Raw genomic sequence first — 27,598 nt, 5'->3', positions numbered from 1 at the left:
TAATGTTCAAGAAGAGTACTTTGGGTCCAAACTTGTTGGTGGAGTTGCGAAAAAGAAGTGTCTGCTGCCATACGTTGTCGACGAATAATGCCTTGCATCGCACCAACAACAATTCATCAAAGTAATATCCGACCAGTTTCATCTTTCAGATTTTACAAGGCTAGCCAGCGTAGTAGCTTTTCTGAAATGAATAGCAAAATGTTTTATGCAGCAACTGTTAGTGTAAGTGAACTTCACGTCAATCATTTACCTAATCATTTACCTAACAGGCTCCTATCCTACCAAAATTATTGATTCCGAGAATACCACCAATGAAAGAACAGGAAGCCGTTGAAAGTGATGAGCTTATTTAATTTTGGTAACTAAGATAAAGAAGAGCAATTTACAAAGCTGTGTAGTACTGTCACTTAACAGTAGTAAACTTTGTTGTTTGGTAGTACAATGCCCAACAGTAAAAGAGTAAAAGCATAACTTAAATTAATAGTGACAAAATATTACTTCAGAGTAATACATTTTGTGCCTTTTGTGTGCCCTGTAAACTCTGCACACGTCTGCAAATCACATAACAGTGTAGTGTAAAGTGAAACGTTATGAACTCTCCAGAAATAACTTACTATAATAGAAAACAACGATTTATGAACATTTGCATTTCTAAAATCAATAACAGTTATGATTACAGTGAGTAACGCAAAGCTATTCATTACAGAAGCTATTTTGCAAACAATTAACTTTAACATGCATGTGCTCAGTACAAATGATTCTGCTGGTTTTCTGACTGAAATTTTAATTCATGGTATTAACTGCGTTTTTACATCTGAATTCGAGTCCGTGCCTTTGGTTCCGTTCTCACCTGATTACAAATCAATGATTAGTTCTTAATTGCAGTTTATAAACAATGAATAATCATAGAGTAACTTTGGTCACACAGTGAGTTGGCGGAGGTTCTTAAGTAATTTGGAACCTTAAATTGTAACAGATTCAGTTCATTTATTCCAAATACTTCTAACTATTGCTTATTTTTACCCTTTTTGTCAAAATTTCTTTCAATTGTTGCGCGAAGGTAGTCGTGCGATAACCCTTTGGTATCTGCACTTATGCAGATTTTTATTTTTCTTCGCAATAGATGCCTTTCCCAAACAACAGGAGTATTTGTTGTGACTGCGTAGGCTTTCCCGGCGTAATAAGCCTTGAAAGTCTCTTCGGGTTTGCTGCCAGGGGGTATTTGGTGCACGTGTGATTTAAAATCCGAATTAACCGGAACTGTACGTCGGTTACTTCACCGTTATTTCATATGGTCTGCTTATTGTTGAAGTCCGCAAAAATAGGATAAAAAAATGTTTTTGAAATTAACGTATACGGATGGAAGTGAATGTACAATCATTAGTTCTATCTCCAATTTTATTGTGTAAATTCACTTTTGTTGTAAACCTTGTTATAAAATTGTATTTCTGTTTTCACATTTGTAAATATTATTTTGGTTGTGATTATAATATGGTCTGAAAATATTGCTGTGTATGGAACGTAATTCAACTGACCACTTAGGGATGTTCTCTATCTATACAGGTTGTCCTAGAAGGAATGTCCAATATTCAGGGATATGACAGAAACAATCATTCGAAGCAAAAATGTCTAGTAAACATGAGCTCTAAAATGCATACCTTAAGAGTCTCGAACACTTATTCATCTTAGATACTGTGAAACAAATTTGTCCTATTGCTAACGCTTTGCTTTCCATATTTTGAGAGATGGTAGTATAGACCAAAACAAAAAAAAAGTAATATAGACCAAAACGAAAAAAAATCAAATAAACATGGGCTCTCAATTGCTTGCCTTAGAAGAGCTATGAGCACTTGCTCATATTCGTTACTATAAAACACATCTCATCAACTGAACAAGTGCTCATAGCTGTTGAGATATACATTTTAGAGCCCACGTTTAGTACATCATTTTTCATTGTTATGACACATACTACCTCCTCCCTCATTAGGAAACGTAGTGAGTTTGTAGTAAAAGAGATGCGTTTCACAGCAGTGAAGCTGAAGTACTCATAGCTCCTAAGGTATGCATTTTACAGCCATGTTTACAAGACTTAATTCTTGCGAATGATCGTCCCTGTGATACCCCTGAATACGGGTCTTTCCGCCTGGGACACCCGGTGTAAAATGTTGTAAGGTTGGAGATATTATGTTGTTGCAGCAGAAAACTACGAATTGCCGTGTCGGAAGGAGGAAGCGAGTGAGAATGTTCCACACGCGATATGTGTACGTTTCTATTCGTTTGAGAGGCGTTGTGTTAAAAGAATTTGCATTGTACTGTCAGCATATTCGGAAGTGGTTCCACTGATAACCTTGTGGTTGTATTTCACAAAGCTACGACCATGTGGAGGGTGTGGAATATTTTCCTTGGCAGTAAGACAATGTAGGAGTTATCCCTAAATGTCTCTATTTCCAACTGGGAACATATGTCAGCTCATACCCCATCGTCCCGCAAAGGTCGAGAAGAAAAGAAAATCTCAAATTAGAACCCATGCAAGCAGCGTAACTAAATAAAGATATAAACCTAGACCCTGTCCTCCAGTTGGCAGTTGGATGAAAACAGAAAAGTACAGGATGACAATTATTGAACTATATGAAATAAAATCGTCACAACTTCTGAACGGTTTGCGTTAGGACGTTCAAACTGCACGAATCATGGGATTTAGTATGGTTTGGTTTAGCGACGAAGCCCACTTTCATTTGGATGGGTTCGTCAGTAAGCAAAACTGGCGCATTTGAGGGACTGACAATCCACATTTTGCGATCGAAAAGTATTTTCATTCCCAACGCGTGACTGTGTGCTGTGCGATGTCCAGACACGGAATAACCGGTACGATATTCCTTGACGACACGGTGACTACCGAACGGTACGTGAAGGTTTTGGAAGATGATTTCATCGCCATTATCCAAAGTGACCCTGGTTCCGACAAGATGTCCAAGCAAGACGGAGCTCGACCCCATCGAAGCAGGAGAATGTTTGGTGTACTAAAAAATGGCTCTAAGCACTATGGGACTTAACATCTGAGGTCACCAGTTCCCTAGAACTTAGAACTACTTATACCTAACTAACCTAAGGTCATCACACACATCCACGGCCGAGGCAGGATTCGAACCTGAGACCGTAGCGGTCGCACGGTTCCAGACTGAAGCGCCTAGAGCCGCTCGGGCACTGCGGACGGCGTTTGGTGTACTGGAGCTGAACTTTGGGGACCACATTCTGGCTCTGGGGTACCCAGAGGCCACTGGCATGGGCCCCGATTGGCAACCATATTCTCCGGATCTGAACATATGTGATTCCTTTTTGTGGGGCTATATTAAAGACAAGGTGTACAGCAATAATCCCAAAACCACTGCTGAGCTGAAAACAGCCATTCAGGAGGCAACGATGTTCCGAAACTTCAGCGGGACAGAATTTCACTATTCGTCTGCGGCACATCATCGCTAAAGATGGGAAGCATATCGAACATGTCATAACGTGAATCTGAATATCTGTAGTGACGTTTGCATGTGGACTCCGTAGTTTGTAACCAATTTACGTTTTTTTCTCATATACTTCAATAATTGTCATCCAGTATAAATTCTCAAGCAGCCCGCTCTATCCCTTCCGGGTGGAGCAGATTATTAAAAGATTACGCTCGTAAACATGAACGGTCTGGGAGACGCAAGTTTAACAAGTAACAATTTCTGATAAGAACTGCGAACTGTCTTGTTAGAAGCAGAAGTGTGTCGAAATGCGATTTGATCTTCAGAACTGTATTAAGCAGAGACTGAAATATTAAGCAATAGACTGAAATTTAAACATACAGAAGCTTGCTGACTGTATGGGCCATTCACGTTGTCAGTGGAACAAAATGAATGTGTAGGCTTTGATCAAATAATCTTAGAACGGGCGTGTATTGTTGATTATATTGACAGTGTTCTGCACTATTTGGACATCAGATTCATATCTTAACGTTCGATGTGAATGTTGAGACTTACAGCATGTCGCAAACTGTCGAACGGTGGATTTCCAGAGCAAAGTTCCAGTACACTGCATTTTACTCCGCTGTTTACAAATGTGAAACATCAAGATTCAACATTACCGAGATCGTCCATTTTGTCTTGTAGTAGCGGCGCTAGCAGCTTGTATTGCAGTATGAACGAGGCTACGTCATCGAAAGGTATGCCTTCTCCGACATCTCCCTAGGCTTCGACGAAACTCAACGGTTACATGAAAAAATAGCGCAACTATTGAGAACTTAGTATGTCAACGTTTATTTATGAGAATGCACTTTACAGATAATAAAGTAGAATCGTAATTAAAACTAGCTGAAAAGTAAAAGGCTTATCAGTTTCGACAAAGAACTCATTTGTAATTACTACACATTAAAAAATATATATCGTCTGATGTAGGAGGTTACGTAATGCAAACAAGAACGTACAGAGAGTGCAGTATTTGACTGATAACTTGGCTACAGTATTCGACAATCCGTTCAAACTAAATTGCATTGCCTTATCATTTATTATTTCATATAGATAAGCAGAATACAGGTAACGTTTGTCAAGTACTTTTGAAGTGCCAGATACTGAATGTTATACAGAATTACTTCTCACTGTCGCCTGCTATCATGGGTCATTACACAAGCAAGCTCACAAAAAGATTTTAGTTGCTCAATAGCTTTCATCACTAATCTTTATTCACCTGTTACTTTAAACTCAGCCATATTATTTGAATATCTGTTGTGTAGTACGATTGAGGAAGTGTGTTTGTGTTGTACGGATGTGTGCCAGTTACCAGTTACCGTCCTTTGGCAGACGGAAAGTGAACCCAACATTTTGGTAGAAAAGCTATTTAGTGGGAGTCAACGGCATTTCTGCCAGTCGATAATGTTCTGTTATGTGTGACTGTTCTACAAGAACACCTTAATTGGAATAGCCTTTACTTGAAAAATTGTTATTAAAAAAGACGGATTCTTGTAGATCCAGAATTCCCTGTTGCCCCTAGATGGGAATTGTAAATTTGACAACAGACACCACATTCAAGAAGCGTATTTTCTTTCGGAATCAGCGTCTAGATTTACACAATTTCAGGTGAAACTGAAGTCATCTGGCAAGATGTAAAATAGGATTTGAAGAACTACGTTCCGCTAGTCTAGTATAATGCATGTATTTGATCACTGTATTTATTGATCAATCGGTATCTCAACCTAAATAGGGATTTTACCAGTTCTCCCCTTACATACTATGAGATCTGTTGACAGGATCAACGTATGACCATGTGCTGTGTGTATCCAGTGTGAATTACACTCGAAATTTTAGAGGCATGAACCACAAAGGTGTTATAAAAGAAAACGATGATGTTTCAGAACGAGCCCGTACAGATTACAAGCAAAATTTGTGAAATGGAGAAGCACATCAGTTTGCACGTTTACTGTAGGGAAGAGGTAAAGACACAGAGATTTGGTGATCAACAACTCCCAGAGATCTGTAATTCTGAGTTTATTAAGTGCAAATAAAGAGAATCCAAAATTAGAGTTATATGCAAGTAGAAGGCATATGGTACGGCGATACACCTAAGCGAGGAGCAGTCTTCCGTGGGACACGCCAGTCAGTAACGTCATTCTGCCACGACTGTCTGTTCGGAGATATTTAGCTTCAACTTTTTTGTTAATTTTTGAATGGTGAAGTTACTTAGCTACTGTATTTTTCATTCTAGGCGAGGAGCAGTCTTCCGTGGGACACGCCAGTCAGTAACGTCATTCTGTCACGACTGTCTGTTCGGAGATATTTAGCTTCAACTTTTTTGTTAATTTTTGAATGGTGAAGTTACTTAGCTACTGTATTTTTCATTCTAGGCGACTTAAAACGAACATGAAAAGTAAACGTTGTAAGTACGCTGTCTAGGTTTTTATGTTGGTAACGTTATCTAGCGCTCTGTATGAAAATCACTGGCTGTCGTGTGTGCAGTCTGTGGCTGGTTGGCATTGTTGGAATATTTGCTATTGTAGTAATGGGCAGTTGGATGTTAACAGCGCGTAGTGTTGCGCAGTTGCAGGTACGCCGCCAGCAATGGTGGATGTGGGGAGAGAGATGGCGGAGTTTTGAGAGCGGATGATCTGGACGTGAGAGTAAATTTGTAAGACTGGATGTCATGAACTGATATATATATATAAATACATTGTTTGTGCTCTATCAAAATCTTTCATTTGCTAACTATGGCTATCAGTAGTTAATGCCTTCAGTAGTTACAATCTTTTATTTAACTGGCAGTATTGGCGCTTGCTGTATTGCAGTAGTTTGACTAACGAAGATTTTTGTGAGGTAAGTGATTCATGAAAGGTATAGGTTATTGTTAGTCAGGACCATTCTTTTGTAGGGATATATGAAAGTCAGATTGCGTTGCGCCAAAAATATTGTGTGTCAGTTTAAGCACAGTCATTTATAATTTTTCTAAGGGGACGTTTCAACGTGAACAAACAACAGAGATAATTTTCGAAGCATATAAATGTTCTTCAGTAGAGTCAATAGCTGGCTCAATGTAGCGTTTACCCCAGGCTTGACAGTTACCATGACAGGCAACGCTTGGAGCGTGTGGCGTGAAGCAAAGACGGAGTGTGTTGGCGACGGTGCAAGGGAATTCTCGACTCTCTCTGCGCTGAAAGCATCGAGCACGCGCCCTGTTACTAGCTCGCCACTGTTATGAATGGTAAAAGAAACGTCAGAGTTGGTGTGGGGCTGGGCTGGGTAGGGAGTGGAGGGGAGGGGGGGGGGGGGAGACCCACATATCAAAGTTTGCTTGTAGAATAGCTTTATAGGCGCTATCCAAAACATGATATCTGGTGCACAACAGTGCTATTGTTTTCGTCAAGGGAGTGGTAAGTGCAGAGACGGCGTTCAAACAGAAGTGGCTTGGAACCTGGTGCCTTTACTTTTTTTGGACGGGAATGTGCTCTTCTGGCGACCGTGGCTACTGTGACAGTTGTCTCATCAGGATTGGCTGACTCTTCTGTAGCGGTAAAGGAAACTGTAGAGGGCTGCGTCGGTGACACATCTTGACCGCACAGTGGACAGTCTCCTTGAAAACGGCACCGTTGGGCGTGTTTACCGTCGAAGTCCACGTCGAAGTCGAAAGACCTGTCGGTGCTGTCTTCGGCCGGCCAGCACTGGGAAGGGAGGAACGCGGCAGCATCTGTGTCTGACTCCTTGGTCGTCCACTTGTTGAGGATCTGCCTCTGGAAGACTAGGCCGACTGGGGGACCCTTGAGCGCCGGGAAGTCCAGGTAGGAGGCGAAGAAGCAAGAGTACGGCGCGCCCAGGAGACCGCGCAACTGCACGGCGGGCACTGCGCTGCGGCTAGCGTCGCCCATCCCGCAGATGATGGTGGGCGCGCCTCCTCGGAAAGCGACCCTGACCAGAGGGGCGCCGGCGGTGAAGGGGCTGGCGTGGTAGCCTGCGGAGACGCGGACGCACTTGTGCCACTGGCCGACCCTTCCCACCGTCCGCCGGCGGGCCCGAAGAGGGAACAGAGCGGCCGGCAGCGTGCTGGGGGCTCCCACTCCGTCGGTGACGCAGGCGAACGACGGCGTCGGAGAGGTGGTCAACTCGGGGTACTGCCTTCCTCCTCCCCTGAGGATCGAACAACTTAGGTGTAGAATTTGTTATACAGCAAAAATTATCCAGATTCGAATTAGATCAAGCTGGACAGTAAAGATTTGTGCTACATCTAAAGTGTGACCTCATACGAGGCATGTTCAAAACGAAAGTGTAGATTTACTAATTTTTTAGGAAAAACATACTTAAAAAATTAAAGAATTTTGTTGAAACACTTTTTAACTAGAATGAGATTTTCACTCTGGAGCGGAGTGTGCGCTGATATGAAACTTCCTGGCAGATTAATACTGTGTGCCGGACCGAGACTCGAACTCGGGACCTTGCCCTTTCGCGGGCACGTGCTCTACCAACTGAGCTACCCAAGCACGACTCACGCACTGTCCTCACGGATTTACTTCTGCCAGTACATCGTCTCCTACTTTCCAAACTTTACAGAAGCGAACCTTGCAGAACTAGCACTGCTGAAAGAAAGGATATTGCGGAGACATGGCTTAGCCACAGCCTGGCGGATGTTTCCAGAATGATATTCGCGGGCAAGTGCTCTACCAGGCAAAGGTCCCGATTTCGAGTCGCGGTCCGGCACACAGTTTTAATGTGCTAGGAAGTTTCATGTCAGCGCACGCTCCGGTGCAGAGTGAAAATCTCATTCTGGAAACATCCCCCAGGCTGTGGCTAAGCCATGTCTCTGCAATATCCTTCCTTTCTGTAAAGTTTGGAAAGTAGGCGACGAGGTACTGGCAAAAGTAAAGCTGTGAGGACAGCGTGTGAGTCGTGTTTGGGTAGCTCAGTTGGTAGAGCACTTTCCCGCGAAAGGCAAAGGTCCCGAGTTCGAGTCTCGGTCCGGCACACAGTTTTAATCTATTCTTCAACGTAATCGCCATCCTGTTCAGTGTATTTGGTGAGCTGTGGCTCAAGCTTCTTTATGACCTCTTCAATAATACAAATGTGAAGGCTGTCCTTCTGTACGCCAGTGAAAGCTGGAAAATAAATAAAAAGATAACATCCCAGTTACAAAGCTTCATAAATAGATTTCTTCGATGCATCTTGAATATCTGGTAGCCAGAAAAAATATGAAATGAGGAGCTCTCGCGAATAACAAACGCGGTACCTATAGAAGACCAGATACGAGAGATAAAGTGGGGTTGGTTGGGGCACACCTTGAGAAAACCAGATGGAGCCACCGAGGAAAAAGTATTGGAATGGAATCCCCAGGAAACAAGGAAGAGAGTAAGACCGCGGGGAAGATGGAAGAGGACAGTGGAAGGGGAAGCAAAAAGAGTTGGCAAGACCTGGGCAGAATTGAGGCAAATGGCCAAAGACAGAGACAGCTCCTGGATGCCCTATGCCCTCACAGGGGCCAAAGGAATTAAGTCAAGTCACGTCAAAGAACTCTACCGCCGGCACCTTCCACCACTTCATAACCTCTTTCTCCACCTGCTCGTTGCTTGAAAATTTGATTTCACTCATGTGCTCATCCAGGGAGGTGAAAAGATAACGTTCTGAAGGCGCCAAGTAAGGGGAATACCGTGGATGGTTCAAAACAACTCCAACCAAACGAGTCTAAGAGCACCTTGATGGTTAAGGCGATGTGAAGAGGGGCGTTGTCGAGCAATAAGCACAATCCTCTCGTCGTTATTGCCATTCTTTCGTTTTGAATGCTGCTTTCGAATTTTTTTAGGGTCTCACACTATCGTTGTGCATTCATGGTATCTTCCTGTGGTAGAAATTCGACCAAACCGCTAAGCATAAGATTTATTTCTTAAAGCCAGAATTTTCGTTTTGAAGCTTTGGCACATGGGAACTGGAATGATGCCACTGTCACTCGATGGTCTTCACGAACAGTTTCCTCGTTGCCAGAATGAGATTTTCACTCTGCAGTGGAGTGTGCGCTGTTATGAAACTTCCTGGCAGGTTAAAACTGTGTACCAGACCGAGACTCGAACTCGTGACCTTTGCCTATCGCGGGCAAGTGCTCCACCCGAGTTCGAGTCTCGGTCTGGCACACAGTTTTAATCTGCCAGGAAGTTTCATATCAGCGCACACTCCGCCGCAGAGTGAAAATCTCATTCTGGAAACATCCCCCAGGCTGTTGCTAGGCCTTGTCTACGCAATATCCTTTCTTTCAGGAGTGCTATTTCTGCAAGGTTCGCAGGAGAGCTTCTGTAAAGTTTGGAAAACAGGAGACGAGGTACTGGCAGAAGCTGTGAGGACGGGGGTTGAGTCGTGCTCGGATAGCTCAGTTGGTAGAGCACTTGCTCGCGAAAGGCAAAGCTCCCGAGTTCAAGTCTCGGTCCGGCACACAGTTTTAATGTGCCAGGAACTTTGATATCAGCGTACACTCCGCTGCAGAGTGAAAATCTCATACCGGAAACAACCCTCAAGCTGTGGCTAAGCCATGTCTCCGCAATATCCTTTCTTTCAGGAGTGCTAGTTCTGCAAGGTTCGCAGGAGAGCTTCTGTAAAGTTTGGAAGATAGGAGACGAGGTACTGGCAGAAGTACAGCTGTGAGCACGGGGCGTGCTTGGGTTGCTCAGTTGGTAGAGCACTTGCCCACGAAAGGCAAAGTTTCACTTTTTAACTATTTTTCAACGTAATCGCCATCCCGTTCAATGTATTTGGTGAGCCGTGGCTCAAGCTTCTTTATGACCTCCTCAATAATATAAATGTGAAGGCTGTCCTTCTGTACGCCAGTGAAAACTGGAAAATGGATAAAAAGATAACTTCCCAGTTACAAAGCTTCATAAATAGATGTCTTCGACGCGTCATGAATGTCAGGTGGCCAGAAAAAATATGAAATGAGGAGCTCTCGCGAATAACAAACCAGATACTTATAGAAGACCAGATACGAGAGAGAAAGTGGGTTTGGTTGGGGCACACCTTGAGAAAACCAGATGGAGCCATCGAGAATAAAGCATTGGAATGGAATCCTCAGGAAACAAGGAAGAGAGGAAGACCAAGGGGCACATGGAAGAGGACAGTGGAAGGGGAAGCAAAAAGAGTTGGCAAGACCTGGGAAGAATTGAGGCAAATGGCCAAAGACAGAGACGGCTCCTGGATGCCCTATGCCCTCACAGGGGCCAAAGGAATTAGGTCAAGTCACGTCAAAGAACTCTACCGCCGGCACCTTCCACCACTTCATAACCTCTTTCTGCACCTGCTCGTTGCTTGAAAATTTGATTTCACTCATGTGCTCATCCAGGGAGGTGAAAAGATAACGTTCTGAAGGCGCCAAGTAAGGGGAATACCGTGGATGGTTCAAAACAACTCCAACCAAACGAGTCCAGGAGCACCTTGATGGTTAAGGCTTTGTGAAGACGGTCGTTGTTGTGCAATAAGCACAATCCTCTCGTCGCTATTGCCATTCTTTCGTTTTGAAAGCTACTTTCGAATTTTTTTAGGGTCTCACACTATTGTTGTGCATTCATGGTATCCCCCTGTGGTAGGAATTCGACCAAACTAATGCGTTTTCAGTCCCAAATCGCTGAGCTTTCGATTTTTAATAACCCACAATTGTGGTTTTGAAACTTTGTTACATCGGAACTGGAATGATGTCACTGTCAATCGATGGTCTTCACGGACAGTTTCCTCGTTTTTTTGAACCACCTCATCAGTCAAAATGGAAAATCTTCCACTCCTTTGCTAGTCATGAACATTTGTTCTGCCTCCGCTCAACTCCCTAAACTACTAAAACACACTCGTTCTGTTCGTAACGCCTTCGTAGTGAACAGCTTTGATTCGCGAAAAAATGTCGGTAAGTGTTATTCCTACCGCAAGTAGGAAGCGGATCGCAGTACGTGGCTCGCACTTGGCTGGGTTAACTTACCTTCATCTCTCACGCAACTGGACACTACAACATGAGTTTACGTACTACTGCGTTCCTACCATGCTCTCTCTGGTCAGGGGATTCCCCCCCCCCCCCCTTCCATTCAGTGTTGCCAACTCTAAAAAAACTACAGTTCATTATGATCGCAGTCGACTTACTTTTTGAACATACCTCGTAAATTTTACTGTCCACACCAAATGTATCCACTCCTACAGGCCAGGAGTGGCCCATCGGGACCATCCGACTGCCGTGTCATCCTCAGTGGAGGATGCGGATAGGAGGGGCATGGGGTCAGCACACCGCTCTCCCAGTCGTTATGACGGTATTCTTGACCGAAGCCGCTACTATTCGGTACTAAATGTATCCCAAATATAAAATACTTGCATTGTGAAAATGGGTGTAGTCCAAAACAAGTTAGCCAATAAATTGCATATTTGGTGTAAATAACAAAACCCGTATAATCAGGTTACTTCCATTAGGAAAGTTGGTGCACTCAGCGACTGCGATATGATTTATAAATAATAGAGCGCAGCAATTATTCGTCTTTTTTTTTTGCAGATTTTATTTGGCAAATCCAGATTTCGGTTAGTGACTAGCCATTAAACAGTAGTATTCAAAGAAATGTGACTGGCGCCCGAACAACAGGGAACTGACAAGCATCGAGACTAGAAAATAGTGCATTGATAATGGCTGGGCACTAGCCGAAATATGGATTTGCCAAATAAAATCTGCAAAAAAAAGACGACTATAAGTTATGCAGCTGTTTTGCAAAATTTCATCGCTTGTTCAAACTACACTACGCAATAGAATTAAAGGATCACTTTTTTGAAGCCTCGTAAATGCCTTACATTGCGACGCATGGTTTTAAATTTGTCTCAAAGGTGACTACAATCTTCCTCTGTAATGGTGCAAAAGCATGGCCCCCCGCGACGTCTCGGGCTCGAAGACACTTCCAGCAGAAAGGTGTTAACACTAACGAAAAGTAGGCCGCACATCAGAAGTTCATGTGACGTGTGAAGTTCTTACTCTCGTGTACTAGTTGGAACCACTAGGGACGCTTCAAAATCGTTCGATTAAATGAGAACGTGATCTGTAGCAGCAAAGGGTGCTTGTGCTTTTCCAGTCCTCCCGTTTCCGCCCTCTGTGGCGTGATCAGGGAGGGGTGCGACGCTGACACATACGGGAATACAGTGGCAAGGGGTCCCTCCAAGGCCTCACAGCTGGGCAACACCAACGGTGGCACCAACCCACGTTGGTGTGCCTTTACAGAGAAAGCATCCTAGAATCCTACAAACACTTTACGACCCTCCGATGCCAGTTGTCTGCATGCAGGAGTCTAGGGTTACTTGGCGGGTTGCATCTGTAAATCGACGTTTTTAAAATTCTCGGTAAATGTCGGTCGTTGGCCACTAAGAGTATTGCCGAAGCGGGGTCGAGGGTTTTAGAGGGACCCGTTACCGCATGTGTCAATGTCGCTCTCCTACGTGATCACGCCACAGAAGGGCGTGAAAGAGGAGAGGAGGAGGGCACAGAAAACATAAGCACCATTTACTGCTTCAGATCATGTTCAAATTTCGTCGAATGATGTCAACGGTCTCCAGGGGTTCCAGTCTGAACACGGAATTGCGGTTGTGCTGCACTTCAGACGGGGGCAATCACTTTCAATGTGGATGCAGTCCCGCAATGTGCTTAGGTGAAGCGTCCGTGGATGTCAGCACCGTCAAAGTTTGTCAAGAACGCCGTCCTGTTATTCTCCACACAAAGAGCTGTCGTTTTCGGCCGCGAAATGTGCGGGAATCAGCGCCACAAGGACAGGGGTTGATTTTCATTGACGCTTCAAAAGAAAGGGTGATATGTGGATAAGACAGGATGTGACATCCTTCCCACCGTGCGGCACGTCCACGGTAACGTTGGGCAGAATTGTGGTGCAATTTGCTGACAATGCGACACCATTTTCCATGAATTCCTGAGCTGTGGTCTGTTTTTCGCAAGTGTCGACACCTTGCTATTTGAAGAGTCGACAAGCCCTAGGTTGACGTCGAAAGGCACCCCGCTTATGCACCATTACAGAGGAAGGTAGCAGAAACTTCTGAGCCAAATTTAAAATATATGCGCCGCTGTGGGAAACACGTGTTTTCGAAAAGCTCACCCTTTAATTCTGTTGCGCTGTGTAGATCAAGTGAGAGAATCTGGGTCGGACTTCCTTTGTTCTATAGAATTGCCACGTTAACAGAGCCAAGCAGTATTGTTGGCCGTATATCGCAGCCCCGTCTCCATGCTTCTTTATCTGTACAAAAGCAGTCCGTCTGTAAACTGAAGCGCAAGCGAGAGATTGACACTCTCTCTGCCTACCCACGTCGCAAGGAACACCTAAAAGCTACTCCACAAAGTTATACACATCTTTTCACCACGCGACTTTTAAACGCGTTGCGACGCTTTCTGTAGGCTTTCTGTTGGCCGCAAAATTTGTTAACTCTGTACAGAATTCAAAATTAGCAATTGATAACTGCCGGCCGGTGTGGCCGAGCGGTTCTAGGCGCTTCAGTCTGGAACCGCGCGACCGCTACGGTCGCAGGTTCAAGTCCTGCCTCGGGCATGGATGTGTGTGATGTCCTTAGGTTAGTTAGGTTTAAGTAGTTCTAAGTTCTAGGGGACTGATGACCTCAGATGTTAAGTCCAATAGTGCTGAGAGCCATTTTGAATTAATAACTGACAATGAGGAAGTAGGGAAGGGAATTTAAAATAATGGCTCTAAGTACTATGGGACTAAACTTCTGAGGTCATCAGTCCCCTAGAACTTCTATATCTACATCTACATGATTACTCTGCAATTCTCATTTAAGTGCTTGGTAGAGGGTTCATCGAACCACAATCATACTATCTCTCTACCATTCCACTCCCGAACAGCGCGCGGGAAAACGAACACCTAAACCTTTATGTTCGAGCTCTGATTTCTCTTATTTTATTTTGATGATCTTTCCTACCTATGTAGGTTGGGCTCAACAAAATATTTTCGCATTCGGAAGAGAAAGTTGGTGACTGAAATTTCGTAAATAGATCTCGCCACGACGAAAAACGTCTTTGCTTTAATGACTTCCATCCCGACTCGCGTATCGTATCTGCCACACTCTCTCCCCTATTACGTGATAATACAAAACGAGCTGTCCTTTTTTGCATCCTTTCGATGTTCTCCGTCAATCCCACCTGGTAAGGATCCCACACCGCGCAGCAATATTCTAACAGAGGACGAACGAGTGTAGTGTAAGCTGTCTCTTTAGTGGACTTGTTGCATCTTCTAAGTGTCCTGCCAATGAAACGCAACCTTTGGCTCGCCTTCCCCACAATATTATCTATGTGGTCTTTCCAACTGAAGTTGTTCGTAATTTTAACACCCAGGTACTTAGTTGAATTGACAGTCTTGAGAATTTTACTATTTATCGAGTAATCGAATTCCAACGGATTTCTTTTGGAACTCATGTGGATCACCTCACACTTTTCGTTATTTAGCGTCAAATGCCACCTGGCGCACCATACAGCAATCTTTTCTAAATCGCTTTGCAACTGATACTGGTCTTCGGATGACCTTACTAGACGGTAAATTACAGCATCATCTGTGAACAACCTAAGAGAACTGCTCAGATTGTCACCCAGGTCATTTATATAGATCAGGAACAGCAGAGGTCCCAGGACGCTTCCCTGGGGAACACCTGATATCACTTTAGTTTTACTCGATGATTTGCCGTCTATTACTACGAACTGCGACCTTCCTGACACGAAATCACGAATCCAGTCGCACAACTGAGACGATACCCCATAGGCCCGCAGCTTCATTAGAAGTCGCTTCTGAGGAACGGTGTCAAAAGCTTTCCGGAAATCTAGAAATACGTAATCAACTTGAGATCCCCTGTCGATAGCGGCCATTACTTCGTGCGGATAAAGAGCTAGCTGCGTTGTACAAGAACGATGTTTTCTGAAACCATGCTGATTACGTATCAATAGATCGTTCCCTTCGAGGTGATTCATAATGTTTGAATACAGTATATGTTCCAAAACCCTACCGCAAACCGACGTCAATGATATATGTCTGTAGTTCGATGGTTTACTCCTCCTACCCTTCTTAAACACTGGTGCAACCTGCGAAATTTTCCAATCTGTAGGTACAGAGCGAGCGGTTGTATATGATTGCTAAGTAGGGAGCTATTGTATCAGCGTAATCTGAAAGGAGCCTAATCGGTATATAATCTGGACCTGAAGACTTGCCCGTATCAAGTGATTTGAGTTGCTTCGCAACCCCTAAGGTATCTACTTCTAAGAAACTCATGCTAGCAGCTGTTCGTGTTTCAAATCCTGGAATATTCCATTCGTCTTCCCTGGTGAAGGAATTTCGGAAAACTGCGTTCAATAACTCCGCTTTAGCGGCACAGTCGTCGGTAACAGTACCATCGGCACTGCGCAGCGAAGGTATTGACTGCGTCTTGCCGCTTGTGTACTTTACATACGACCAGAATTTCTTCGGATTTTCTACCAAGTTTCGAGACAATGTTTCATTGTGGAACCTATTAAAGGCATCTCGGATTGAAGTCCGTGCCAAATTTCGCGCGTCTGTAAATTTTAGCCAATCTTCGGGATTTCTTGTTATTCTGGACTTCCCATGCTTTTTCCGTTGCCTCTGCAACCGCGTTCGGACCTGTTTTGTGTACCATGGGGGATCAGTTCCATCTCTTACCAATTTATGAGGTATGAATCTCTCAATTGCTGTTGCTACTATATCTTTGAATTTGAGTCACATTTCGTCTACATTTGTAAACTCATTTAGGAAGGAATGGAGATTGTCTCTTAGGAAGGCTTCTAGTGACACTTTATCCGCTTTTTTAAATAAAATTATTTTGCGTTTGTTTCTGGCGGATTTGGAAGAAACAGTATTGAGCCTAGCTACAACGACCTTGTGATCACTAATCCCTGTATAAGTCATGATGCTCTCTATTAGCTCTGGATTGTTTGTGGCTAACAGGTCAAGTGTGTTTTCGCAACCATTTACAATTCACGTTGGTTCGTGGACTAACTGCTCGAAAGAATTTAGGACAATCTCGGAAGATGTTTTCTGCCTGCCACCGGTTTTGAACAAGTATTTTTGCCAAGGGAAGGTTGAAGTCCCCACCAACTATAACCGTATGAGTGGGGTATTTATTTGTTACGAGACTCAAATGTTCTCTGAACTGTTCAGCAACTATATCATCGGAGTCTGGGGGTCGGTAGAAGGAGCCAATTATTAACTTAGTTTGGCTGTTAAGTATAACCTCCACCCATACCAATTCGCACGGAGTGTCTACTTCGACTTCACTACAAGATAAACCACTACTGACAGACACAAACATTCCACCACCAATTCTGCCTAATCTATCTTTCCTGAACACCGTCTGAGACCTCATAAAAATTTCTGCAGAACTTATTTCAGGCTTTAGCCAGCTTTCTGTGCCTATAACGATTTCAGCTTCTGTGCTTTCTACTAGCGCTTGAAGCTCAGGGACTTTCCCCGCACAACTACAACAATTTACAACTACAATTCCGACTGTTCCTTGATCCAAGCACGTCCTGTATTTGCCATGCACCCTTTGAGATTGCAGCCCACCCCGTACTTTCCCGAGGCCTTCTGACCTAAAAAAAACCGGCCAGTCCACGCCACACAGCCTCCGCTACCCGTGTAGCCGCCAGCTGAGTGTAATGAACTCCTGACCTATTCAGCGGAACCCGAGACCCCAACACCCTATGGCGCAAGTCAAGGAATCTGCTATATAAACCCAACTAACCTAAGGTCACCACACACATCCATGCCCGAGGCAGGATTCGAACCTGCGACCGTAGTGGTCTCGCGGTTCCAGACTGAAGCGCCTAGAACCACTCGGCCACATCGGCCGGCCCAGGGAATTAAAGTTCCATTAGGAATGGAATGGATAGTGTCCTGAAAAGAGCTGATAGAAGAAATACCAACGAAAGTAAAATAAGGGTATGTAAATCAGGTGATCCTGAGGGAACTAGATTAGAAAATCAGATGTTGGCGGAAAAAAAGAGTTTTGCTACTTAGGCAAAAAACAAATAATTACAGCAGAAGTTGGAGGAGAAAAAAGAAATATGTTAACACAGGATAGATATCAGGGTGGTAGGAAGTAGCTATTGAAAGTGTTTGTATGGTGTTTAGCCTTATATGTAAGCGAAACATGGACGGTAGACTGAGTACACAAGAAGAGAGTAGAAGAAATGTGGTATTGCAGAAGAATACTGGGGCTTGCATTGGTAGGTTGGATAACTAATATAGATATACTAGATCGAATCAGAGAGAAAATAAATTTAGGGCACAATAACGTAGAGAGATAGCTTAGGACCACATTTCCTAGTGTTTCAAAAGATTCTTAACTTAATGGTTATAGAGCGCAAAAATTGTAGGAGGAGAACCAAAGATGACTTCCGTAAGTAGCGTGAAGTGGATGTCCGATACTGTGGCTATGAACAGATGGGGAGACTTACACAGGATAGCGTGGAGAGCAGCAGCGAACCAGACGTCGAACTGAACACCATCACATCTTCAGTCAACTGACTTTTCTGCAGGACCTCTGCAGTTATGGGAGTCCTCTCCTTCCTAATCTATCTCTTTTCTGCCTTCCTGAAGGTCTCCGTGTCCACCTTCTCTGAGGTATTCTGTGACCATCAATGTCTTTCATGTGGCGTTATTGTAGACGTTTCCCCTCTATCCAGTACTGAACCTATTCACGTCGGCATTTTTTTATGTTTTCCGTATTTCGTTAGTTGCTTCTATATTCATGGGATTTGCTTCGTCTAATGCAACTAAATAAAAGGCTGTTTTTATTATTTCATCCGCGTTTCACTTCGTTTTGTTCGTGATCTGTAATGCATGTTTGTCTTCGTAGATTATAATAATTGCGTTTTAAAATAATTAAAGATCTGTTACTACTCTACAACTGTTTATTATTCTTTTGTTGTTGGGCGACAGAATACCTTTTTTGCAGCATGAACTTCAGGTTGAAGTTCTACTTGTTTCTACTTGCGAATTGTGCTCTTATTAGTGCATATGTACCATGTTGAAGATTTACCAAGAATGTCTGATTTTCGGCCTTTTAAGAACACTTTTCGACCTTTTTTTCCTGTCCGTAGTGTTGTCGACAGTAGCATTGTGTTTTTCGTTCTTCTTTTGTATGTATTGTAGTGTCTATGTTCAAATGTTTTGTTTGAAGGCTGCCGTTGCGTGTGTGTGGATTTTTGGTTATTATTTAGCATGGGTATATTCTTCATCTGTATTTGTTATTGTTTTAGTGCGTAACATGGTCAGCAGTTCACTAACAATGAAACGTGGACGTCACATCATTCTAGACGTACTTGACAATAGCTATAAATTCCAAAACAGAATAAAGATTAGTTATTATAAGCAGCTATTCTGGTGCATCTTTCTAATAATCTTCCTGTGACGTTGGGGTTTTTCTGACGTGATTGTTCATCCTAAGAACCTGCATATTCTGTACCGTGTTAGAAGCTTCATGTCCATAGTTTATTAGGTGTTCCACAAAGGTAGAATGGCTGTTGTCATATTTGAGCTTCGTATTTTTTCTTACATACACAAGATGACAAGAAAAACGGGAACATTTCCACAAATCAATAAAACTAGAAGTGATGAAGGAAAGAATTAGCATTCATAGTAATTGAAACCTAACAACTTTGCCATTTACGAAACATTAATGAGATTTATCTTTTTTTTAAAAATACGTCCTTTAGATGGCGTCCTCTTGTACGAATACATACGTGCAATCTGCTGTTGAGATTCCTCATTGACCGCTGCAATATCTCAGCTGGAATACTATGAATTGCATCCCAAATTCTCTGTTTTGTCTCATCCAGGGTTCTTGGTCGAGTCGTGTAGACTTTGCTCTTGAGGCAGCCCCACAAGAAAAAATCACAAACGCATAAATCTGGCGTTCTAGGAAGGCAGTGAATGTTACCGAATCGTGAGATCACACGGTTGCAAACAATTCCCCCACATATGCCCTTGATTGCCGCGCAGTGTGTGATGTCACTCCGTTCTGTTGAAACCAGGCTTCTTGAACGTTTGGAGAGTTGTTCAATACAGGTATAACGAAAGTTCGTAACATCTCCATGTAGCTATCGGTATTGACAGTTATGGTGTTCCACTGCCCATTTGGGAAAAAATACAGTCCGATAAGTCAAAAAAAAGTTCAAATGTGTGTGAAATCTTATGGGACTTAGGTCATCAGTCCCTAAGCTTAAACACTACTTAATCTAAAGTATCCTAAGGACAAACACACACACCCATGCCCGAGGGAGGACTCGAACCTCCGCCGGGACCGATAATCCCATGTGATGAAACACCACACCATACTGCAACTTTACTATCGTGTAAAGAACGCTGATGAACGTCATTAGAATTTGTGCTTGTCTAGTAACGGTAGTTATGTTTATTCACATAACCTGTGAGATGAAAATGTGCCTCATCTGATATTTACAACTTGTTTTGAAATTAATCGTATTGTTTATTTTTGTTATCATTTGTTGACAGAATCCTAATCGTAACAGGTAATCGTCGTCCTTCAATTGTTACTCCATCTGTGCGGATGGAATTTTAAATCAAGATGAAGAATTCTGCGAACACCATCCTGGGACATTCCAACCACTCTTTCTTGCTTACGAATTGAACGACATGGTCTCCGTAAGACAGACTCGCGTACCACATCAATGTTCGCTGGACAACGTCCTGTTGGTTTCCTCTTGAGGGCAGATCCACTTTTTCAATCCAACATTTTACCGCATGTTTCGACAGAACGACATCATGACGCCCTAAATTATAAAAACGTCGAAACTTCCTCTGCGCCGCTACCAAGCTATCAATGTTTTTATAACATGTTTTTAGGCCTAATGCATGCTGTAACCCGCAGTGCTGCCACCTGCCCATGGCTGCCACAACTCATTTGAAACGTTCACATTATTCTGTGTCACCCTGTATATCTATAGTTTGCTTGCGATTTTCATTTTGCACTCTGTCCAGTATTGTGATTTTGCACCATCTTCTCCAACACGCACTTCCATTCATTGAGGTTTTTCTTTCACATTCTTTGTCAGTGTCTGTGCCATATTCAACACAGCGCTTTCCAAAACTCCTTGTGCGGTCGTTTCTTGACTCATTAGTCTTATAAACCCTTTCTCACAATCGCAGTTTCAGCCGTCTGTTACAAACGACTGCATTATATTAATCTAAGAGCTTAAAACTATGAACTGACATATTGTGACGCCATTAACTGATGACCAGAGGCTACATTTCCCAGGCGGTCAACATCGAGTGTGTCAGCGGTGTCAAAGGTTGGCAAGACCGTCGTCGTGTTGCTGATCTGATTGCGAACTGTCGTTTTCGACAGCGAAATGTGTGGGATTCAACGGCCGAAGAAAAGGGGTGGTTTCATTGACGCCCTATGTTCCCCCCCCCTCCCCCTTTGCGTCTTCATGAGGCCTTTTCGTTGGAAAAAAGCCTGATTTCAAAGCTGGGCATCGCGACAAAATGCGGATAAGGGAGGCTGTGACGATCTCTCCATCTTGTGACAGGTCCTCGGTGGCGGTAGGCAGAATGGTGGTGAAATATGGTGCCCATGTGACATCATGAACCCACCCTACACGCCACATTAACTTCTGAGAGCTGGCCGCTTTTGGCCATGTGTCGATGCCTTGCTGTTTCAAGCGATGTCGATCCCGAGGGTGATGTTGCAGGGCGCCACGCATGTACAAAACCGCGGAAGAACGTCGTAGGCACATTTGATCCAAATTACAAACTTCTACGACGCAAACGGAGACACCCCCCGACTTAATTCGAGAAAGTAAAAAGTTCTTTACAACTTGTATAAAAACTGGACAGCAATCGTAATAGTGGAAGGCGTGAAGCGAATTAGTGTTTGAAAAGAGGGTGAAACAAGGCTGTAGACTATCCCCGACGCTATTCAGTTTGTGTGTTGAGCAAACAGTAAAGGAAACCAAAGGAAAATTTGGAGAAGGAAGAGCAGCTGAACGGAATAGAAAATGTGTGTGTGAAATCTTATGGGACGTAACTGCTAAGGTCATTAGTCCCTAAGCTTACACACTACTTAACCTAAAGTATCTTAAGGACAAACACACACACCCATGCCCGAGGGAGGACTCGAACCTCCGCCGGGATCAGCCACACAGTCCATGACTGCAGTGCCTCAGACCGCTCGGCTAATCCCTCGTGTCCATGTGATTACATTTTCACGCAATTTGGGTGCACAGATCCTGAGAAATCAGTACCCAGAACAACCACCTCTGGCCGTAATAGCGGCCTTCATACGCCTGGGCATTGAGTCAAACAGAGCTTGGATGGCGTGTACAGGTACAGCTGCCCATGCAGCTTCAACACGATAGCACGGTGACTGGCGTATTGTGACGAGCCAGTTGCTCGGCCACCATTGACCAGACGTTTTCAATTGGTGAGAGATCTGGAGAATATGCTGGCCAGGGCAGCAGTCGAACGTTTTCTGTATCCAGAAAGGCACGTACAGGACCTACAACATGCGGTCGTGCATTATCCTGCTGAAATGTAGGGTTTCGCAGGGATCGAATGAAGGGTAGAGCCACGGGTCGTAACACATCTGAAATGAAACGTCCACTGTTCAAAGTGGCGTCAATGCGAACAAGAGGTGACCGAGACGTGTAACCAATGGCACCCCATACCATCACGCCGGGTGATACGCCAGTATGGCGATGACGAATACACGCTTCCAATGTGCGTTCACCGCGATGTTGCCCGCATCTCGTGGTCGTGCGGTAGCGTTCTCGCTTCCCACGCCCGGGTTCCCGGGTTCGATTCCCGGCGGGTTCAGGGATTTTCTCTGCCTCGTGATGGCTGGGTGTTGTGTGCTGTCCTTAGGTTAGTTAGGTTTAAGTAGTTCTAAGTTCTAGGGGACTGATGACCATAGCTGTTAAGTCCCATAGTGCTCAGAGCCATTTGAACCATTTTTTTCACCGCGATGTTGCCAAACACGGATGCGACCATCATGATGCTGTAAATAGCTCGGCTAATCCCACGCGGCAACGGAATAGATAATGTATTGAAAGGAAGATGCAAGGTGAACATCAACAAAATAGGAAAAATCGTAATGAAATGTTATTGAATTAAATGAAACGACGCTGAGGAAATTAGATTAGGAAGTGAGACACTGAAAGCAGAGATGAGCCTTGCTAAGTAGGCGATGCCGCGCGGAGTGGCCGTGCGGTTTGAGGCGCCATGTCGCGGACTGCACGGCCCCTCCCGCCGGATTAAGTCTTGGGACCGATGACCTCAGCAAGTTGGTCCCTTAGGAATTCACACAAATTTGAACATTTTTTATGTGGGCGATAAAGTAACGGATAGTAGCCGAAGCAGGAATTGTATAAAAAATGTAACGTGAAAGTCTTCCAAAGAAATGAAATTTGCTAACATTGAATATCAATTTATTTGTCGGGAAGTGTTTTCTGGTGTATAGCCTTTTACGGAAGAGAAACAAGGGCGATAAGCAGTTTAGACAAGAAGGGAATAGAAGTTTTTTAAATGAATGCTAGAGAAGAATGGTGAAGATTAGAGGGGTAGATCACGTAACTAATGAGGAGGTACTGAACAGAATTGCAGCGAAAAGAAATTAGTGGAACAACTTGGCTACAAGTAGGAATTGATTGATGGGAGACATTCATCCATTTGGTACTGGAGAAAACTGTGGCTGGTGAAAATTGTTCGCAGCTCGTGGTCGTGCGGTTGCGTTCTGGCTTCCCACGCCCGGGTTCCCGGGTTCGATTCCCGGCGGGTCAGGGATTTTCTCTGCCTCGTGGTGACTGGGTGTTGTGTGCTGTCCTTAGGTTAGTTAGGTTTAAGTAGTTCTAAGTTCTATGGAACTGATGACCATAGATGTTAAGTCCCATAGTGCTCAGAGCCATTTGAACCATTTTTTGCTGGTGAAAATTGTAGAGGAAGGCCAAGGAACGAATATTGTACCCGCGGTCAAATGGATGTAGATTGCAGTAGTTATTTGGAAATGAACAGTCTTGCACAGTCTGAAGTGCCTACATCTACATCTACATGGATACTCTGCAAATCACATTTAAGTGCCTGGCAGAGGGTTCTTCGAAGCACCTTCACAATTCTCTATTATTCCAATCTCGAATAGCGCGAGGAAAGAATGAACACCTATATCTTTCCATACGGGCTCTGATTTCCCTTATTTTTACTTGGTGGTCGTTCCTCCCTATGTAGGTCGGTGTCAACATAATATTTTCGCATTCGGAGGAGCAAGTTGGTGATTGGAATTTCGTGAGAAGATTCCGCCGCAACGAAAAACGCCTTTCTTTTAATGATGTCCAATCCAAATCCTGTATCATTTCTGTGACACTCTCTCCCATATTTCGCTATAATACAAAACGTGCTGCCTTTCTTTGAACTTTTTCGATGTACTCCGTCAGTCCTATCTGGCAAGGGTCCCACACCGCGCAGCAGTATTCTAAAAGAGGACGGACACGTGTAGTGTAGTCAGTTTCCTTAGTATGTCTGTTACATTGTCTAAGTGTCCTGCCAATAAAACGCAGTCTTTGGTTAACCTTCCCCACAACATTTTCTATGTGTACCTTTCAATTTCGGTCGCAGGTTCGAATCCTGCCTCGGGCATGGATGTGTGTGATGTCCTTAGGTTAGTTAGGTTTAAGTAGTTCTAAGTTCTAGGTGACTGATGACCACAGGTGTTAAGTCCCATAGTGCTCAGAGCCATTTGAACCAACCTTCCAGTTTAAGTTGTTCGTAATTGTAATACCTAGGTATTTAGTTGAATTTACGGCTTTTAGATTAGACTGATTTATCGTGTAACCGAACGAGTTCCTTTTAGCACTCATGTGGATGAACACACACTTTTCGTTATTTAGGGTCAACTGCCACTTTTCGCACCATTCCGATATTTCTTCTGAATCGTTTTGTAGTTTGTTTTGGTCTTCTGATGGCTCTATTAGTCGATAAACTACGGAAGAGAGCAAACAACGGAAGACGGCTGCTCAGATTGTCTCCAAAATCGTTAGTATAGATAAGGAACAGCGAAGAGTAAATAACACTACCTTGGGGAACGCCCGACATCACTTCTGTTTTACTCGATGACTTTCCGTCAATTACTACGAACTGTGACCCGTCTGACAGGAAACCATGGAGAATTGCATCAAACCAGTCATCGGACTGAAGAACGACATTCAATTATGTTTGTTTTGCTTTCCTTGGTACTCATATCAGAACTTTTTTTTCAAGGCACTAACTATTCCTAATTCTTTGGCGTCTCTGGCAGAACTTCGATTCCGTTTCAGAAAGCGAACGAAAACAAAAAAGGAGAAAAACTAAAATATGGTATGTGGAATACAAACTAGAGATGGGTAGTTCGCGAACGAACGGCTGCAAAGGAACGGTTCACCAAGATGAACGAAAGGACCGAGGAACGATCGGTTCATAGTTCACTTCGGTCGCGGCGGTCTGCTTATAGTTCCCGGGAACGAGGAACGATCGGTTCATAGTTCACTAGTTCACTTCGGTGGCGGCGGTCAATTCTCGTTCCAGCCTCGGTCGCGTGCTCGTCTCAGTCTCGGTCTCCCTCGGCCGCACTCGTCGTTCTTCGCATGACCACCTGTCTCAGTTCCACTGCCGACTGCTCCTAGTTAGGTCAGTATCCAGTTGCTCGTTTCGTCCACTGCGCTCGCCTATTTTACATGTGTTCCAAACTGTTCTTGCACTTGGTTGGCTCTGAGCACTATGGGATTTAACATCTGAGGTCATCAGTCCCCTAGAACCTAGAACTACTTAAACCTAACTAACCTAAGGACATCACACACATCCATGCCCGAGGCAGAATTCGAACCTGCGACCATAGCGGCCACGCGGTTCCAGACTGAAAGGCCTAGAACCGCTCGTCCACACCGGCCGGCTCTTGCACCTGGTTCTGGCTATTCAGCGACCACGACCGGTAATCAAAAAGTATTTACGTAAACTACATAAAAATTACGTTGTATGTAACAGGTACGTCTTTTCAGGTAACAAAAGAGCATATCAGCTCACTTCATTATATCGATGAACAGCAGAAGACATACTTAGAACAACGCAAGTTTTTTTTGTTATTCATATATTTTTTGGTTTCATCGACTTGATTTAGCAGCTAACTTTCAATAATTTCCTTAATTTTTAGTGTAAGAAAATTCATATAAAACGATTTTCGTGTATCTTTCATACAAAAAACATTACATTTAGGAAGGCTCTAATTATTTTTAAGTTTGGTTGTTTCCAGTTTGCGTCATCTGCTGGTTTGGTTTCTTTGAAAAAAAAAAGTGGGTTGTGGGTCATTTTGGCTCAGTAGGAAAAGCGGTGTCTCTCCATTTGAAAAGACATAGATTGCCAAAAAATCGTATTTACTTATTATCTCAAAAACATTTGTTCAGAAGGAGCTTCCAAACCAAAAAGTTCACTACTGCGAACTTAATTATTATTACTATTGCTGCATTAACTTTAATAATGCAACATAAAAACCTAAATTTTACTAAGCGTGTGACGCAAGTATGAGAAAACCACATTTTATTTTATGCTTCCATAAAGTCTCTACTTCGCCTACGAACTCAGACACAACGTGAAGTATATACAGGGTGTAAACGATTATTCTGTACAACGTAGCATAGCTATGTAGTGTAAGTGGAAACGAAGAATTTTATACAAGACACTTGTGGTCTATTAAGTTGGGAAACAGGTACCAACAGGTTTACAAGACTACATGAGCTATAGTCCATGCGCGTCGCGTGAGATTTTCATGTTCTCTTCTCCAGCTCTCTACAAATCGTCATCGATTGTTTCGCAATTGTTGCTTGCATTAGCTTGTTATTTCTTCACTGCCTAATTATTACATGTTTGTCTGTTTGTTGTATCTGCTCGTATCGGGCAACACATCGTCCGTAATTGGCGGTTTTCCGTGCTCCACCCTATATTATTTCCCTGCGATCAGCCACACAAGGCTACGGTTGGCTAAACGAGAGGTTCTGCAGAATCACAGAAATTACCTCTAAAAGTGTGCAAGAATTCTGTAATGAATAAAAACTCTATACTCCAGGGGGGAGGCAAGTGCCCCCTCTTGGTGACCTCCATCCTTCAGTCACCTACACTACTAGTTTTCAGTTTTTCATAAGAACCATATACCAAGCACAAATGAACGGTGAACGACTAAAAATGAACGGTTCCCAAAAAAGAACGATCAGCAGTGACTAGTTCCCAAGGATGAACGAGTTTGCCCATCTCTAATACAAACGTACCTGTTGAGCAATACGCTCCACTCGGGCAGAAATGTCAGGCGGCCGTTACGACTGGCCGCCAAAGTCTGTCGGCGGAGTTCGTCGGCTGCGTCCAGGCGGCAGCCGTAAAGTTGTCTTGAGACGACGCCGCGCATCCAGAAGTCGACCCCGGGCCCGTCGCCTCCGGAGGCGCCGGCAGTCCACGGGCTGCACTGCACGGGCGGGAAGCCTCTAGCCTGCAGGTAGATGGAATCGGATATATCGCTGCGTGCAGACGCCAGCACTTGTGCTACCAGAAGCCACAACAGCAACCCTGCCGTCGGAAAGCGACCACACGCCATCGTCTTCGTTCACTGCTCCCTCCACACACTGACGATATGAAATATACAGTCTGGCGAGGCGTAGCCACTGCTTACGCATCTTCTATTTAAGGCTGAAGAGGAAGCCTGTAGATAAATCGTCAGACTTCCGCTTTCTCACGGGAACAATATGCGTTGTTTCCAGACTGAAATTTTTCACTCTGCAGCGGAGTGTGCGCTGATATGGAATTTCCTGGCAGATTAAGACTGTGCGACGGACCGAGACTCGATCTCGGGTCCCGAGTACGTGTCTCGGTCCGGCGCACAGTGACAATCTTATTCTGGGATCATCCCCCAGGCTGTGGCTAAGCCATATCTCCGCAATATCCTGTCTTCCAAGAGTGCTAGTTCTGCAAGTTTCGCAGAAGAGATTCTGTGAAGTTTGGAGGGTAGGAGACGAGGTAATGGCGGAATTGAAGCTGTGAGGACGGGTCATGAGTCGT

At 44.0% G+C, this 27,598-nt stretch overlaps 1 protein-coding gene across 1 annotated transcript; it reads right to left on the bottom strand.

Moving 5' to 3' along the window:
- Positions 1 to 6,365: 6,365 nt before the first annotated feature.
- On the bottom strand, positions 6,366 to 27,150 carry LOC124544847. Its single transcript, XM_047123559.1, has 2 exons — positions 26,818 to 27,150; positions 6,366 to 7,640 (listed from the first exon to the last, which is right to left on the bottom strand). The coding sequence occupies exons 1-2, from the start codon at positions 27,135 to 27,137 to the stop codon at positions 6,833 to 6,835; spliced, it is 1,128 nt and encodes a 375-aa protein (XP_046979515.1). The 5' UTR covers positions 27,138 to 27,150; the 3' UTR covers positions 6,366 to 6,832.
- Positions 27,151 to 27,598: the final 448 nt, after the last annotated feature.

This window comes from Schistocerca americana, chromosome 8 (assembly GCF_021461395.2).
Source record: "Schistocerca americana isolate TAMUIC-IGC-003095 chromosome 8, iqSchAmer2.1, whole genome shotgun sequence".
Classification (NCBI taxonomy): domain Eukaryota; kingdom Metazoa; phylum Arthropoda; class Insecta; order Orthoptera; family Acrididae; genus Schistocerca; species Schistocerca americana.
This window is presented reverse-complemented; position numbering and strand designations above follow the sequence as displayed.

What these genes read in the sequence shown, in the direction of transcription:
- LOC124544847 (XM_047123559.1), bottom strand. Translation starts at nt 27,137, where the DNA reads ATGGCGTGTGGTCGCTTTCCGACGGCAGGGTTGCTGTTGTGGCTTCTG. An exon ending in TGGAGCGTATTGCTCAACAG is followed by an intron (nt 7,641 to 26,817) that starts GTACGTTTGTAT and finishes TTCGATCCTCAG; the next exon opens with GGGAGGAGGAAGGCAGTACC.